Source organism: Balaenoptera physalus, assembly GCF_965194825.1.
Source record: "Balaenoptera physalus genome assembly, chromosome: 2".
Lineage (NCBI taxonomy): Eukaryota > Metazoa > Chordata > Mammalia > Artiodactyla > Balaenopteridae > Balaenoptera > Balaenoptera physalus.
In genome coordinates, this window is record NC_138883.1 from 61,213,681 (window position 1) to 61,232,844 (window position 19,164).

General features: G+C 36.8%; 1 protein-coding gene across 1 annotated transcript in view; it reads right to left on the bottom strand.

Annotated features, from left to right (window-relative positions):
* TTC6 (tetratricopeptide repeat domain 6) overlaps positions 1-19,164 on the bottom strand; it is a 209,006-nt gene that overhangs the window by 122,108 nt on the left and 67,734 nt on the right. The window contains exons 3-5 of the mRNA XM_082449105.1: positions 17,707-17,799; positions 13,069-13,278; positions 3,283-3,536 (exon numbers count right to left, since the gene is read on the bottom strand). Of these exons, the coding sequence (XP_082305231.1) occupies positions 3,283-3,536; positions 13,069-13,278; positions 17,707-17,799 (557 nt within the window). The remainder of the gene's footprint in view (positions 1-3,282; positions 3,537-13,068; positions 13,279-17,706; positions 17,800-19,164) is intronic.

Below are 19,164 nucleotides of genomic sequence, written 5' to 3' on the forward strand. Positions count from 1 at the left end.
AATTTTTTAAACTCTACATTATATATGATAAAAATCTTTAATGTAAAAAGATCACTTATAAATCTATAAGAAAAAGATGAATGATAACAGAATATGAATTGGTAATTCTCAAAAGGAGAAAAACAAATAACCAAGAGACATCCAAAAGTATGCTCAATCTTATTAGAAATGAATAAAACAATAAATAAAGAGATATTTCTCTTTATCAGATTAGGAAAAGATCCAGAAGATTGACAATTAGTGGTTTGGCCAGGTTGAAAGGAAATGAACAATATCATAAATTGTTGGTAAGCATATAAACTGGTATGATTTTTCTGGAGAGAACTTCAGCAATATGCATCAAAATTTTTAAACCAAAAATTTTAATAAATAATTCCACACCTGGGAATTTTCTTACACTGCAGCATGGTTAATTTAGCAAATATTATGAAGTAATTTAAATGTTCACACATAACCTAGAGTGGAAAATATAAGTCTATAGAATGCCATCTATGGTTTAAACACATGTTTACACAGAGGTGTTCAGAAGGTTACTCACCAAACTGTTAACACTAAGTGTTTAAACACTTTTAATAATTTCCCTTATTTTAAAACCCAAAATCTAAAATTCCATGCTAAGAGTTCTAATTCTTAGATGTCTATAAACTTCTCTTTACAATACAGAAACTTTAAAAGCAAAAATATGATCAATATGGAATATTTTTATAGTTCTAATCAGAACTGCTATTTAGCAAAATAAACATGTTTGAACAGTACATTGCTATTTTAAATAAACTTATGCACCCACACTATCCCATTAAAATATCCTTGGTGTTTCCCACAAATAACAGTTACTATGTGCAAAATTAGGAAAGCATTAAAACTATATAAACACAAGTATTATGCTTTGTGGAACTGTTCATTGCACAGAAAAACCAAAAAGCCACCAAGTGAAAGGGTATTCATTTTGTATTCACAATTACCTTTCTTGAGACAACTTATTAGTGCAGAAAAAATTATACATTTCTCTGAACTTGTAGGCTCAGCAGACAGATATATTTTGAAAAGGTTAAGCTATGTTTAGCAAGGTAATCCTCAAGAGATGGATGCCAGAGAATTAAATATTCAGTACTTAAATTAACTTCTTATTTGGTACTTAGGAACAAATTGCCAAGAATTATCATCATCAAATAGAACATTTATTGACTCTCTTGGAAAAAGAAAGTGAGACCTACTTGAAAAAAAAATTTAGAATTGGAAAGAAATCAGTATTTTTAACACTTTGCATGAATAATAGAAGCTGTAAGCCAAGGATGCTTGACTTGCAGAGTGCTAATAGAAATGACTCAATATAGTAGTTTCATAACTACTGGATTATGTTTACGTCTTTATGTCCACTCTCAGCTTTAGGCTTTTCAAAGACATTCCAAAGAAGTCATATGGAACTTCTATAATCTACCAGATTATAGAAGCAATTCTATAATTGCTGGAGCAATTCTGAAATTTCTAAAATTCTTCACATATAATTTTATTCATAAAATTATGAATAACACATAAATCCCTTAAAAAATCTTTTTGCCTAACAGAAAATAAACGTGAGAATGAACTTCTTTTGGGGATTCATACCGAATGGCATTGTGATTACTAAACACAGGGAAACCATGACTTTAAGCCTTAAAAGAACGCAGTAAAGTGTTAACAATTTTTACTAAAGGTAAAGTTTGAGGAAATGGGATCAGAATATAGCATGAAAAGTGTGGATTAGTTACTTACAATTTTTTGATAGTGTTAATTAAAAGTGATCTTTTAAAATATTATTCTTATATATCTAGAATAGTTCAAATATAACACTAAACATACATCTACTTAAATTTAACTTAATATTTAATATTTGAGTATTTTAAAAACCTGTTATAGATGATTTTTCAGGATTCTTACCAGCTCTTCTGAAAGACAAGAAACTTTAGAGTATGCATTCTCTATGTGCAGGTGATATCACCCCCCAAGGGAGTGAAAATTAGTGGCTGGGGAGGGCAGGGGGTGAAAAAGCTTACTCTTTTTATGTATAAGTAAGGCACAGATATACATACAGTACCATAAACAGATATACAGTATATCTAGAGCACTACAATATAATGGAGAGGGGAAGCTGGGTGGGGGAGTCTAAAAAGCCTTCTTACTGGGGTGATAATGAAAAAAAAAAGTTTGAGAAAAATTAAGTTAAACAAATCTGGATTCTTTTTTTTTGGCTGTGTCAGGTCTTAGTTGCGACATGGGGGATTTTTGTTGAGACATGCAGGATCTTTCGTTGTAGCTCGTGGGCTTCTCTCTCGTGGAGTGCAGGTTTTCTCTCTCTAGTTGTGGCACACAGGCTCCAAGACGCATGGGCTCTGTAGTTTGCGGCACACGGGCTCTCCAGTTGAGGTGCACGAGCTCAGTATTTGTGGCATGCGGGCTTAGTTGCCCCACGGCATGTGGGATCTTAGTTCACTGACCAGGGATCAAACCCGCGTCCCCTGCATTGGAAGGCGGATTCTCTACCACTAGACCACCAGGGAAGTCCCACAAATCTGGATTCTAATCACTATCTAGAGATAAAACTTGGGCAGGTTACCTGACATTATAAAGCCTAAGTTTCTCCATGAATAAAATGGAAATTATGACTTCTCCCTTATGATTGAAGATTTAAACAGGAAAGATGCAAAGCACACAGCACAGTGCAAGGAATACAGTTCCTGTTAAATAAATGTTAGCCCCCTTCCCTTTTCTCCTCTCATTTGAGGATGCTATAAATTATATACTCTCCATAAAAGAATACTCACATTCCAAAGGAAAGTGAGACACAAGGAGAAATGGAAACAGGTCCAGAGGAAATGATATTTGTACATGATCCCTGGACCCAAGCATGCCCAATGATGGTGAAATCTAAAAACTGGCTTCAACTCCTAAATCGGTGATGTTCTTAGTTGTATAAGCCTGGCAAAGTTGTTTGGTTCTTATAAGCTTCAATTTCCACATCTGTACTCCACAGAGTTGTTACAAAGAACAAATGAGATCAAGTATGCGACACTCTTTGGGAACCATAAACCACTAAACTAAAGTTACCTTACGATAGGGCATGGTTCATGTCAATAATGGCAGAAAATGAAGACACTGACCTAGACTGTGTATGTACTGGGAAGGAATGGAAAGGACCAAAACTGCTCCTTTCAGAAGCAAGTCTTCAAAATCTAAGCCTCAAAGGCAGAAATTCTTTGGCCGTTTAAATCTAGTTTAAAACAAAATTACCAGTGGAGCTCTTACCTATCCCTTTGCTCTTCATCTGTATAGCGATCATCTAAGAAAGAGGTTCCACATACTCCAAGTACAGTATTGTGGCCTTTCTTGTCGGCTGTATGATACACTCGAGAAGCCAGGCGCAAGTCAATGGGCAGCTCTTGGGCTGGGATAGTGGCGCACAGATCGTGAAGGGTCCGAGTGGAGTAGTCTCTTGGAATTCTGCCAGAGAGATAAGAAAGCGGGTCTCTTTTTATCATTTTGTGCTCTTTAGATGCAAAATACATTCACATTGACAGTTTAGTTCAGGCTCTAAAAAAAGAGGTCTAAATGTAGGAGAGATCACATTTAAAACTAGTATAGTAGTTTACAAAAAATTTAATATTACAATCTCAGGCCATTGACCACATCTTCAGCTATATATACAATTGCCTGCTGAAGATCTCAACCTATATATCCTACAGATATCTCAGAATCAACAGGTCTAAAAGCAAACTCATTATCATCCCACCCCACCCAAATCTCTTCTCTCCTGAACTCTGTAACTCAGTCAGTGACACCATAACCAGCAATCATACGTTACTTCTTTGCTACTTTGCACAAATGCTCGTGTCCCTGAAGAAGCACAACAATACAGTACATTATCCATTAACTAGCATCAGTGGAAACCTGGGTCTCTCTAAGTTAACATAGCACCTTCTTTCCCACCATGCTAGAACTTGCCTCTTTCCTGCCTTTCCAAAATAGAGAAGAGGGCATGACGATCTGCTTTCTTAATCCCCACTGTCACACTTGTCATCCCATCCAATCAACAAATACTTTTTGAGCATCTGTTATGTACCAGACTTTGTGCTAGGCGATCCACACACATCGTCTCTAACTGCCACAATGAAACTACATGGGAGGTATTATTATCCTTATTTTGGAGCAGGCTTATTTCGCATAGGTCACAAAATTAGTGAGTGGCTACTAGGATCTACACACAATGCTGCTAACTATAGTCAAATTTCTTTCCTATTAACGTCTATTAATGACCCCTGAGGAGAAAGTGGCCCTTAGCCGGTACTACTCCATCCCCACCTCCCTACTAAAGTTATATTCTTACATTAACCAAATGACCTTTTCATCAAATCAAATCAAATGAACTTTAGATCTTTAGATCGTGGTCTCTGTGACCTCCAAGCCACAGCTGGCAATACTGTTGACTCTTCTTGAAATTGCTCTTCCTCCATGAGCTTTTTTCAGCCTGCACTATCCCAGCTCTCCATCTACCTTTCAAATCCATCATAATTTGACTTAGTCACTGGTTTCTCTTTCACTATCTTCCGAACTGGTATGGGGCTTCCAAGGTTGAGCTACTCTTTCCACATTAGAAAAATCATCTTCAGTGTTTCAGCTCTTTCCTCTGTGCTGAGGGCTCCCAAATCCCATGTCTGGTATCACTATCTCACCTAGATTCCTCACCTTCAAGATACAAAACATTGGGATCATCTTTGTCTCCTCTGTCCTTCACCTGCTTATCCAATGAAAAACTGAGCTTCTCCCTTGGACAGAGCTGTTCAGGTGTGCTCCTTCTCCCCACTCACTTCTACCACACTCCAGTCACCTCATCACCTCAGCTTGCAGAGCAAAGGTCTGCCAGTTGGATTGAGCACTGCACCCTGTCTCTTCCCCCCTCCATACATCCTGCAAAGTTCTATCACACTGATCTTCAAATACTCCTCTCCCCAGCACAATGGTTTTTTGTTGCTTGCTGCATGCATCTAACTTCCTCTTTCTAAGTTTCAATTCTCTCAGCATCTGGCCCTACTTTTAGCATAGTGTTTAAGAATGTAGACTCTGCAGTCAGACTTCCTCTGTTCAAATCCTGTTTAAAGTCATCACTTGGCAATAAGCAAGTAATTAATTTCTTTATACCTCAGTAAGTTGAGAATAACAACATTTGGTAAGCTGGGAATTACAACATTAGTGCATCCTGGGTAAAGGTGCGTTAAGAAAGAAAGGAATGAATGCATTTAAAACAGTGTCTCTCACATGGCAGGTGTTGTCTCCAGGACAATTCACAGGGCCAGAAAGACCTCTCAGTTCTTTAAGTTATGGACATGTTGCTTATCTTTTTGCCCATGTCTAAACACTCTCCAAACAATAACTCAAGGACAAACTTCTCTGCACACTTTACTTTTTTTTCTTTCTTACAAATCTCTTTTCATACATTCCCCCATTCTTGTCCCACCCATTCTGACCCTTTATCTAATGGGTTAATGCAGATCTGTCCACTGACCACTCCACGTACCTGGATAGAAGCATAGTATAAATATGCTAGTATAAAGCAAAGTATAAATATAGACTTTGCATAGTATAAATATAGACTTTGGAGTTAGCTGGGCCTGGATCAGAATCCTAATTCTAACACTTGCAAACTCTATTACTGGTCTCTCTGAAGGTCTTCTGCAAAGTGAGAACAAAAATTCTTAACCCTTGCCTTATAAAAATTGATAACAATAACAGTTCCTGGTCTCTGGAACTCTCAAGAAATGCCTGTTTATTTTTATTGCTGTTGTTATTTATTTGCACTGCACAGCATCTAACCCGTTGCTAGGCACAATATGTACATCATTGAATCACTAATAGAGAGTGGTTTATGTCATTTCCAAAACAGCATAGGGCCCCCAAAAAAAACAGGACATGAAATTTGAACATGTTTAAGTGGGGGAGGAAAAGAGAGGTAAATCTAAAGCATTTGGAAATGTCCGAGACAAAGAGACATAACTCAGGGAGTGAAAATGGGTCTCCAGGAAGTCAAAGATCCCAGGCACTCAGGGTTCCTAAGAACGGACTGGGAAGAAAAAGAGGAGAGAAAAAGGTGAATTCTGATGTCAAGCTCACCTACATCTTCATTCTACCTGGGACAGGTCCTGGCTAGTGGAATGTTCTTGAGATTACATTACAGATTTTCTTTTTTCCTTAAAAAAGCATCAGAACCAATCTGAATTCCTATGTTCCCATCATACTCTAATAATATAGATCTGCAAGTGAATCTCCCTTGGTTATTGAGCTAAATAACACTGTGTCTTCAAGGGATGGCTGAATTCCTAAGGAAACAATTTAATTTGGAAGCTAGTCACTGGTGAGAAGAGCTAGGTAAAAAATTGATTAAGGAAAAAGGAGCAGTGAATAAAAGATTTTCCAAAATTCTCTTTTATCATATAAACTTTTTAAATATCAGGTTTTTATTCCTCTGCACCTCATTCTTATTTCTTTGTAATGGTGATTTCTGATTTCAGTTTTAATGAATTAACACAGTAAGTGAATTAACACAGTACTATATATATCAAGAAGATCTACAAATATTTTTGGCATGCTCAAGAAAGGCTGTGTGTTTTTATAGCACACTCTCCTTAAACAGGACTATTTGTCATTCTTTGAAACACTAAGACATAAAAAAGAAAAGACTCTGTCTCTGTGTGTGGCCACACTACTTTGCCTAATGCACTAAATGCAAGGTTTTTTAGAAAAAAAAAATCAAGAAGTTTCTGCTTCATTGATAATCTGACAGTAACTATTTATTGAAGGTAAAATACTTGTTGTCTGCTGTCACTATTTGTTTTAATACATAATCTTGCTAACTAAATGAGCTTAAAGCAATGCAGATAAGCAATGGCATGTACAGGGTCACTTAAATGCCAATTTGACTCTTTCATAAACTTTGGAATTCTTTTCCCATGAGTCTACTCTCAGCTACTAAATTGTGAGTAATATCCATTTACAAAGTTTAGGCTGGCCATAAAAAGGTTTTCTTCCATGTCCTGCACACCTTTCAGTGCCCTAAGCAACAACAAAAGCTAATAATTAAAGCTTGTTTAAGCCCCCATAAAGAGTTAAATGAAGAAGAATCTAGAATAAACCAACCCATAAAAACCTAGTGGAAAAATAAGGAGAAAATAAGTTTCAACAAGATGACTGGCAAAAGATAGACCATAAACCTAAACTGCATTTACACAGTATTATTCAAAATTATGGTTGCACCCCTGTGTAATAAGAAATCCTATTGAAAATATGTGGTGGGGCGGTGGGAATGAAACATGAAATGATAGCAGAGAAAAATAAGGCCGTCTAAATTTCCAAATCGACTGGCCGATGGACATTTTGTGCTGGGTTGTCTTTTATTTTATCATAACAAAATTAACCAATATAATGAGCAGTTAATCCAAATCAGGCACTTCAGTGACCAAAAATATCAAATCTAATATGTTAACATTTTTATTCTAGCTATTGCTATGTCATTGAATAACTTCTCTTCAGACACTTAAATTTGTAAAGTTAAGGAAGTTACTTTTTTTTAGGTAGGTTTTGATCACACAGAGGTTTTGAAATCTTTCTTTGTCTCTGTTGTGTAATTCCTAATTTACTTTTCCGCCTTCGCTTAACTTCTTTTCCTTTGATTTGCAACAATTCTGATGATTTCACCTTGGAAAAAACATAAAGTGCGCCGTTAAGGAAAGCTGTAGCCAAGCGTTAGATCTTTCTCTCTATTTAATGGTGCACAGTATTTTTAAACTCCTAATTTCTATGTGTATTTTATAACAGAATATAAATCCTAAAGGTGGAGTTGATATTTTCCTCTAAATTTTGTCCTAAATTCTACCATATACACCTTCATAGCAATAAAAATACGAGTACCATATTTATTTATAATATTCTATTTACTGCCTTAAAACTATTAAAAAATATATAAGATTTTTTTCCCTCCATAAATCTACTCTTCTTGATTGGTATTTCTAATAGAACTTACCTTTAGCTACTTAAAGTTTGGCATGACTGCTGGTTGCAAGCACAAGCCAAAATGAACTTTAATGCTTTATAGAACTATTTTGAACAATGTTTACCAATTTATGCTTCCTACAGTTATACTGTTTTTCTATTTCTACTGCTTGGGAAAAATCAAATGCATTTTTGTCTCTTAAATAATTGCCTTTTAATCATTATAGCTATTAGGAGTATTGTTTTCCTAGATTCCTTAGGAAATTTGCAGAATTCATGGCAATAGTTCATCTAAAGATATTTTTCTCTGTGGGTTGCTCTGTCCTTTTCTGAGACTAGATTTAAGGAAGAAAGCAGGGAGGTGTTCCTTGGGGAAAGCAGAGAATGACTGAGTAAATAGAAAGATGCCAGATAAAGGGAGGTTCTTCTAAATTAGGTAGAGGGTTTGGGCTCGATGCAGTTGTAAGCAGAGAGCTATTGCAGTGTCTTCGGTAGGAAGTGATGATGAATAAGGAAAGCTCAGAGTACGGGTATTCCATCTCACCATCCAGTTCATGTTTGAATTTCCTCTATATTATCTCCACCAAAGGCCATCCATCCTGACTTGAACATGGTCAGAAACAGAGGACCTGGATAAATCCAAAGGTAGCCACTTTCTCTTCGAAATCTTTCCAGTTGTTAGAATTTTTGTTTGTTTATTATTGAGCCTAACAACTTACATCCACCAGTCTCAATTCAAACATCAGGATCATACAGGAATGATCTGGTTCTCTTCCATTTGACAGACAAATATTCGAATACAGTTGATTCCCCTGGGCGTTCTTTTCCCCCACATAAGCATTCCCAGTCCCTTCAACTCTACCTCACATGACACGGTTTTGAAATACTCTGTCATCCTGAGCGCTCTCTTCCAAACAGTCTCCAATTTGTCAGTGTCTCTCCTGGGGTTGGACACCCAGATCTGAACACAATATTTGAGGTGTGATGTGATCAGATCCACCAGGAGAAAGATGATTCTCTTTTATGGTAATCATCAATCAATGCAAATTATGATTGCACATATCTTCCTATCACAAACCTAAATTATAACTTAAAACCGTGAAGTCTTGTCCACATTTGCTCTAAGTCATGCCATCCCATATCTGTGCTCTTAGTTTGTGGAACCAAGGAAAGAACCATACATACATTTATCCCAATTAAATTTCACCTGAGGTCTGACCAAGCAAATCTTACCAGTCACATTTTGGACATTACCTGCAAATCCAATCAGTAAATCTTCCATATTCTCAACCAAATTATCAGAAAATAAGCTGAACTGGACACAGCCCTATAACATTCCACTAGGGACTTTCATGACTAATTGTCCTTTGCATAACTAGTTATAAATCCACCTGGCAGTTCACCCGATTGTAGTCTTGTCTACAAAATTGTCATCAGGAGGCTTTCATAAATGGATTGCTGAAATCCAAAAGATAATAACAATAACTAATATTTATTAAGTTTTCTGGTATGCCAGGCTCTTCCCCACGATACTCGTGTGTTGACCCCCAGGTCTGACACTTTTCTTATGTTCGTTCTAGTAATTCTCAAAAAAGTAAATAAGTAATAAGGTTGGTCTTCCATGGCTTGCCCTTAGGGAACCCATGCTGGCTCCAGGTGATTACTCCTTCCTTTTATAAGGGTTCAAACACAATTATTTTAATGATTCATTTAATCATTCCAGAGTTTTGTCCAAGATCAGTGCACACATTACAGAAACCATAACTCTTATTCTTAAAAGAAAAAATAAAACTCAGATTTGCAGTTGCCGGTCTCCAGGCTCCTAGCACCTCTCCCGTGGCAGCAGCACCTCAAAGCGGCTGCTGACAGGGGCACAGCAGGCTTAAACCTATCTATCTAAGCCAACAGGATCAGATATCTAAGTTAACTCTTAAAATCTTTGACCAATCTCGGGCTTCAAGTTTCTTTTATCAATTCTTTTCTCTTCTTTCTAAACTAAGGATCATCCTCCTTGTCAGATTTAAGAGAAGCAAAGTACCATTTTATCAGCTTCCCTTTCTCTTTGTCATAGTTCTGTTTATTTAAAACCTCAACCTTTCTCCAAAAATAAATTAAGACCACTCTGTCATCCGTTGTCATCACACTATTCATCCATAATGACAGGGTTATCCTTCCTTTTTTCTCTCTTTGCTCCAAAACTAACACCAAAAAAAAACTTTCTTATTCTTAGCATTATGCACAGGCCTCAACCCATTTTGGATCTTAGCTCTCCTGATATAATTGTTATAGCCACATGCCACTTTTATGTTTATCTATGGATATGTGTTTCTTCTTTCATCTTCTGTATACTTTTAAAACTCTGAATGCAATAGATCACTCAAAATTGTTTTGTGAAAATTTGCGGGGTGGCGGGGGAGCGGGGTTTGGGGTATCCCACATCTCTGAAACATCCTTCACTTAGAATCTCAGGACATGTGCTAGCTATGTATTTTTTTACAGACTTTTTCCCTCCTAAAATGCTCAACAATCCTCTCATGGGTTCTTCTGTCAGTCATTTCTTCACAGAGTCGCTATTATCTAACTTCTCCTTTTGTTGGTCATGACTTAGACCAGAGACCTAATAACCTTTATCATACTAATGAGCTTCTAAGGATAGAAATGGTCAATAAAGTAACAACTGATTAAATTCTCTACTTTTTTTTGCTGAATGAGACTGTCTGGCATGCATCTGAGCAGTGAAAGTCCTGCATTTCTCCTTTATCACACCTCTGTGCCACTTCTCTGAGTGATGTCAGGAGAGGTTTTCTTGCCCCCCCCCACCCCAGTCCGGCCTGGCTTGCTGGAGTATACTGTTCCTCATTGCTGTGCCAGAGATGCTAGAGACTAACGTTATGGCCTCAAATGTCCAAACAGGGTAAAGCTCACGGGTAAGGACTGATCTTGACATGTTACCACAACTAAAAGAAATCCAAGGTGAAGATTTGGTGGGATGAGTCAGAAAACTTCCAGCACTATTTCCTCTGGCATTTCTGATGTGTCCCGCAACTATAAACCATAAAGTCTTATCAGACATTCTCTTCTCCTCCTTTTGAAACACTTCTGGTTTCAGTTTAGAAATCCTCTTAATCTGTTCTCTAAGTCTCTCTCATCAAACCATTCCCCCTAGTTAAGTGAGGAACACTCCATCCATAGTCATTTTTTGCCACTGTGAGTCTTGTACTTAACCAGATACCTGTTAATTGTTGTTATGAAAGGGCAGTGCTGCAAAGCGGCAAAGAGTGAAGGATCCAGAATTAGACCACCTCAGTTCAAGTCCTGACTCTACAACTTAGCCATGTGGTTGTACCTGGGCAAATTATTTATCTTCTTCATGACTCATTTTTTTTTAACTATAAAATGAGAGTAATAATAGGGTTGTTATCAGGGAAAATAAAAAGATAACATATGTAAAGTACTTAGCAAAACGGCTGGAACATGGTAAGCACTCATGGTAATTCTAGTTACCTTAGGAAATGACTGTTTTTACCAAAAATAAATAATTTTGCATATTTCTTAATAATAGTTAATATCAGCCACAGCAAACCAAAAGAATGAACATTACGGGACTTTTTCAATGAGGGATTCAAATTCCTAACAGGCCATTGTGGTTAAATCACTGATCAGAAAATCCATTTCCTTCTTTGACACAGTTAAGTAGCTAATCATTTGCCCCTCTTTTTATTTCCAAAGTCCCAATGTTCAGGTAGGAGAATACATAAAAACACTACCTGTACCCACAAACCTAACACTCTTTCAAGATGCCATTGTTTTAAAAGATGCCTTCTAAGTTCTCCACACCTAGAAGGTGTCAGCCTAACACACAGGCTGCACCTGCAGTAGTTAGCAATGAGTGGGGTTACTCAGCCTTGGCAGGCTTCACTTCATACCCCAAATGTGAGCTTTAGGAAGACAGCACGACTTCTGATGGAGTCATTCACCAATCACAGCATAAGTCCCTTCCCCCGACAGCAGTGGTGTCACCTGTTACTTGTGGATCTTCCTTATGATCTATTATTGCAGGAAGATCTGTATGCTAGTGTCATGCAAGATGAACCTAAGAAAGTAGGACTTGAGAAATGAATAAAAACCAGGAGGCAACTGTACTAATCCAGACATAAGGTCAACTGTAAAAAGAAGAAAAAAATTATAAGCAATAATATTTAGGAGGAATCTAGGCCCTGGAGGCTGATTATTTTGTGAGAGGCAAGAAAACAATAAGGCCATGGATAAATCTAAGGTTTCAGAGTTGGGATTTTGAGGCAAAACTTGAAGAACTGTTAATGGCTAGTTCACTTGGGCGAAGCACAGTAGTAGGATCATGGTCATTGGTGGGGAGAGGGAAACCCAGAAGGAGAGGGACTGACTAGAAGAGTTGTTTACCCAAGAAGGGGTATCCATCTAAATCTGTCAGAATAGACTATTGGAGATAATATCAAGACAGTAAGCTGTGGTTCAGGAAAAAGTGGCTTTTTTAAAAATCCTAATAATAATATATCTATTTTTAAATAAACTCATTTATTCAAGTCAAAAAGTGACTCAAATTAAAGAAATGTACTAAGTAATAGTAAGGCAATATACAAATATGGTAAAATTATGCACAAATAAAGTGGAATAAAATTATAAATAAAAGAAAATTCTCACAGTAGGAAAAAACTCAGGGAGTAGGATAAACCTAAATGGGGCAAAGGCTACAAAGTTCAGTCCAGGTCCCTGGGCTACAGTTCCTGACTCTCTCAAGATGGTAACAGGAAGACTCTTGGTCAATTTCTGAAAGCCCTGAGGTTCCCTCACTCCTTAAAAATCTTTATTCTCTCCCCGGAGTTGCAATTAGGTTTGAGACTAAAATCTCTGAAAAAACAGAAGTCCCCTTTTCCCAAAGGAGCAGCTTTCACATATAAGGCCCTTTTTTCAGGGTGAACCCTCGCACAGGCCTTGGCCCTTTCTGGGCCATGTCTTCATACCTACACATCCTCAACTCTCATAACTCTGTTTCCAACATAAGTAGTGTTTTACCTTTAAAGACAGCCGCTTGGTTGTTTCTGAATCACCAATGGGCTGTTCACCTTCCAAAGGTTTACTTGATTCATCTGCTGACTGAACTTCCAAAGTTTCCTGAGGTTTAAATAATATGCTTTCTGCATCTGGGACTCCCCATTCTGATACGTCCTCTTGTTCAGTCTGGAAAATACGTGATACAGCTTCAGGAAGCTTCTCAAGCACATTCTGTTGGGAAACGTAAATGTACAAATATGATCTTTTTATTGGTCCTTCCAAAGTTTTAAGTTATGCAATGTTTTCTCTCTGACAACAAATGACTATGAAAATGCGTGACTGAAATTAAGCAGAGGTAATAAGTGAAGATTTAGAAAAAGAAACTCAAACTGACTTAAGAAAAACGTGAAGCATGGCAAATTATTTTCGCTGGCCCTTGTCTCAGAAAATACTGCTACCCCCCTGTATTATGCAACAACTCTAAGGAAATAACAAGACTCCAATCTTACCCTGATTCTCACCCACACTCACACAGAATCAAGGCCCACTGAAATATATGACCTCTGCCCAACCTGAGGTTCTTTGGTCCTAAGCAATGAGATGCCTGCTAGCCAAATACTCTTCCAGAAGCATGACTTCAGTCCCTCAGAGAAGAGCTGACACAGAGGCCCCAAGAAGACCACCCAGACACCCCAGCTCTATACCAAGCCCTAATGAAAAATTCTCACAAAATATCACTCCTACACCTGTTTTGTGTTTCTTAAAAACGTCTCACTGACTTAATGTGCGTCTCACCAAGCCTTTAAGAAAGTATCTTTACAGACATATTTTGGGTATTACCCAATTTTAAACCAAGATTATTTGGGATTATGAGCACTGCCTCAAATTAACAGATCAGAAAACCAGTCTGATTTACATAGAATCTGAATTTTATAGAATGACTTGAAAATGCAATTGTATCACTTTGCTCTATGGCACACTCATTTGCTAATAAGTAAAATAAAGGGTAAAGATGGCATATAGTAGTTCCAAATACTATTTAAGTTTCTTTATTATGTAGGAAAGGATGGCTAAACCAAGAAATATACTTTTGTAAAACATAACTTTAATCTAGAGCTCGTGTTTTTATAAAGCTACTCAATGGTGCTGGGGAAAGAGTAAGAGCTCTTAATACAAATCCTGGATGTGTCTATCAATAGGTGTGTAATCTTGGTCAAGTTACTTAACCCTTTTCAGCCTCATTTTCCTCATTGGTAAAAAAGGGGTTAAAAAAAGTCCTTCCATAAAATGGCAGAATAGCTACACAAGGGTAACATGTGTTATGAACCTTTATTGTCTACCTATGACAAGCTCATTCATTTTATGTTCCATAGCTTTCGGAACTGTTCATCACTCCCTTTCTTTCGACCCTGTCTGCTCCTGGCTTCCTCAACACACTCTCCCAGGGTCTAGCTGGGGGGGACTGTATAGATGAAGATTCCACCCTTCAAAAGCTTGAGAGGGAAAGGGTAATCCTCCAGCTTCAACTGACCCTCTCAGGACTCTGCCAGCCTCGCCTACCCAGAAAGCCATTAGTGATCTTATCACTACCCTGTGGCCTGCTCTATTTTAGCATATATCACACTATATTACATTCGTCTAAGTAATCATCACTATAATTGTCAACATATATGAGCATTATCTCATTTAATTTTAATCTTCACCACAACTCCATGAAGTGGAGGAACTCTTTGTAATCCCATTTTATGGATGAAGAAACTGAGGCTTAGCGAAGTTAAGTAACATGCCCAAGGTCATACTGAGACTAAGTAGCAGGACAGTGTTTGAACCTAAACAACCTGAATCCAAATTGTACTCTCTTACCCTTTTTTTCGCCCACACGATAGACTACTGGTTCTCAAAATGTGCTCCACAGACTCCTGGCAGTTTAGGCCCTTTCAGGGGATCTACAATGTCAGAACTATTTTCATAATAATATTAAGGCTTATTTTCCTTTTTCACTGTGTTGACATTTACATTGATGATGGAAAAGTATGGGGGAGTAAAACAGTGAGTCAATACTTTTCAAGTAATTAACACATAAGGTACAAAATCATGCAGGGGGTTAAAGGTCTGTTCAAGGAGCAAGGTAGATCAATTAATTTTAAAGTAATGATACACAATAAGTTCATTTATCTGGTTTCAGATTCTCCACTGCAACTAATCTTTAAGAAACTAGCACTTGTGGAGTTTTGGTGTATTAACAAAGACGACCATCCATAACTATGTAAAAAACAGGTTATTAAAATGACTCCCTTCTAATCTATATCAGACTAGACTTACTTAATATACTTCAACCAAAAGAACACATACAACAGACTGAATGCAAAAGCAGATATGAGTATCTAGCTCTCTATTAAACCAGATATTAAAGAGATTTGCAAAAAGTGTGAGACAATCCTACCCTTCTCACTGAATTGTTTTGTTTTGCACATTATTTTTTTCCTAAAAATATGTATTATGTTAATGCGTAACAGGCTAGTTATTATTTTAAATGAATGAATAAATAATTTCTGTTTTTCTCAGTTTCAGTTTCTAGTATGGTAAATATTGATTGATTGAATCCACACAAACAAAAACTCCTTTGGGTCCTTAAAATATTTTTTAAGGGTTTAAAGCCATCCTGAGACCAAAAATTTTGAGTACTTCAAAACCTTCACGTTTGAGAATTCCTTAAAAAAGAAATTGTGTCTCACCTGTCTTTTATACCTCAAGCACTTAGAACATTGTAGAACTTGTGCAATTATTTGTGAATGAATGAAAGGAAATTATATACACTTTTTCTCTACTATGTAATTAGTCTCGATTTAGAATATTTATTAAACAGTATTGTACTTTGTCTCTTCATATACTGGTCTACTCTATACAATGAGTTCCTCAAGTGCAAGAGCTGTATTTTCTATCTTTGTATCAACCATGTCTAAAACAATGCTCACCACATCATAGGAAAAGGAATGAATGAATTCCTTGATTTTTTTGATAAGTATGAGAGGAAATCATTCTCCATGATGATTCAAAAACAATTATATTTAAAATGGTGGGTACTTGGAAAGATATTGCATTAAGAATGTTCTTTTTTAAAAGAAAATAAATTACATCAAAGAACTATGAGCACTCTGGCCTGTGGCACTGAGATGCTCACAACTGAGGCTGCCATGCTCTATCGGTAGAGTGCTTGGTACCACTTAGAAAGAGCAGGCCCTCTCCAGATGGGTGCTTGTTGGCCAGTGCTGCACAGACAAATCTCAGTCCAGGAAGCATCTACAAGTCTAAGGGATAGGTACAATGAACAGATATACATCTAAAGAAGTGGGAAGCTTCCTCTTAAAAAGCCAGTGACCAGAAGAGGTCCAGTAATTGCTTGTAAATGTCAAAGCTGAGGGTATGGTTCCTACAGAATTACAAAGCAATTAATATTTTTGCTTAAATGTTTATTCTAAATAATCAAGATGATGTATAAGCTAGGTATCTGGTAATTGGCCTTTTTCATAGTTTCCTTCAAAATGGAATAATCTTTTCTTATACTTTATATGAATATTCAGTGAATGGTATTAATTCAAGTTTATCCTACTAGTGAAGATTTCTATTTTTCTGAACCTAGCTGATCTTGTATTATCAGTTTACTATACCTATTAGAAACTTACAGTTCAGAGGTTTTGATATCTACCTGTAAATGGTGTCACCTAGAGGCAGCTACCCTAGATATCAGTTTTAAGCCCATAGCATATGTGGTAAGCTTCAAAATTGATTTATCCACATATTGTGCCATATATCCTAGGTCTTGAGACAGATGATGAGAATACAGAGGAGAAAAATACATGATCTCAACCCAGAAGCATCTCAAACTCTAGTAGTCAACCATTTGTAGTAACTCTAACATTACAGGATCCATGATTTTTGGGAAAAGAAAAGATTCAATACATTTTCTAAACATGATATATTATCCTAAAACTGAATTGTGATCTGAATTTTTATGTGTGTGGAATCATATTTTCAGGAAATAAAGGAGCTTGTTATTTAATGATATCATTTTACAAATCCTTTGTAAAAGACGGATCATCTTGCCATCATTTGTTTGATATAAATGTGGATTTCTACACACAGGGAGGCACTTTGCATTCACAAGGAATATGTTCCAGATTGCTTTGAATCCCGTAAGTATTTTGCCAATGATGGATGAAAAGGAAGTTCTATTTCTGAAACAAACTTTTGTCACCAAGTGTCCATATTTCTCTACAAAACACGCCCCTTGTCAATGCTTTTCACAATTCTTCTAGGTAAATAAAGAATAAGGTGATGCTTTCTTAGAAGCTAATAATTTTTAATTAATTCTCCAGCTACCTTCTAGATCTAAATGTCTTTAGACCAGAAGAATGTTAAAATCTTTTCCTTCCGAAATGAGTTTTGGACCTTAGCTCCAAAGGTCTATGATAGGCAGCAATGGTGAGTCAAAATAGCCAAGACTCTCAACGTGGTATTAGATTAGATGTGCTTACAGTTAAACACGCCTCTAAAATAAGTCAGAGGAGATTTTTTTTAACTCTCTAGATAAACATTCAAGCAACAGAAGCAGACTATTACTTCAATATAGGCAAGGAGGATTTTTATTAAAGACTTTACCATTTGAGGTTCCTTAATACTTATCTGCAGTCCTTGCTCTGCTTGCACTTGTGGTGTTTTTTGCCAGTACACTTTTCCCATTAAAGAAATATCCTTGAAGGAGAAAAAGAAAATAATTAAAATAATGCCAATTTTAAAAATCACTGAGACATATTATTCAATGCAGTAAAATGCTAGTCAATATAATGCAGTAAATGAGAAATATAGAACAAAAGATACAATAAAAATGTTTTGCCTATTGTTCCAATTTTAAGGCTTTTTAAATTACTGGGCTCTATAGATATATCATCACATTTAATAAGACAATTAGGTAATATTAAATCAGATACTATAAAACACTGCTTTTAAATGGCTGCGCAAGAAATATAAAATCAAAAGTAAAATTTAATCTAACCAAGAGCAAGAAGGAATATAAATATACTTTAAATGTTAATGGGGGGACTTCCCTGGTGGTCCAGTGGTTAAGACTCCGTGCTCCCAATGCAGGGGGCCCGGGTTCGATCTCTGGTCAGGAAACTAGATCCCACATGTGACAACTAAGAGCCTGCATGCCATAACTAAAGGAGTCCACATGCCACAACTAAAGATCCCACACGCCAAAACAAAGATCCCGCACGCAGCAAGAAACTGCATGCCGCAACTAGACCCAGCGCACCCAAATAAATAAATATTTTTTAAAAACGTTAATGGGTAGAACTGTTAGTGTCATTTTTATCATTACTAATGCTAATTGCTATGATATATTCTCAAATCAGTTGAAGTGGTAAGAAGATAGTGCACTACAGTGTCTAACAATGAATAGGAATAAAGAGACCCAGCTTCTGCCCAAATTGTAAAGTCACAGACCAGACAGCAACAGGCAAGTTATCTTGCTTCCCTTTTCCTCAGTTTTATCATTCTTAAAATGGATGCTCATGACTTTTTAAGGTCCCTTTCTCCTCTAGCCTTTTAGTAATGTCAGCAGCAAAATATGAGCATTCCTTGTACTTTAAAATACTGCTTTTCTAATTTTGCTTAATTAAAAAGATTCAACTGAGGTTACTATCTTCTACTTCTGTTCACTTGTCAAAAATAACTATAAAACTAGACAAAATATAAGGACAACTCTTTTAGGGTTGGACAACAGGCAATGCAAGACTAAATGACTAAGAGAATGGAAACAAAAAAGGCTAAGAGCTAAATCACCCCAGATTTCTGCCTTATACAACTTCTAGACCACAACACAAGGAGAGAGAAATCACACAAAGCCCAGGTATCTCACTGAGTTAAAGAGACAGAAATTAGAGTAAGGAAAAGACAAAGAGGGTAGAATTTGTAGGGCACATTATGGGGAGGAGGGAGCTGCATAGAGAAAGAGCTCCAGAAATCTGCATAGAATCCTTGAGTCTTTGGCTGAACACCAATCTGCTTGTACAATGGTGAAACCCATGAGGCCGGACAAAGAAAAACTGCTGGGGG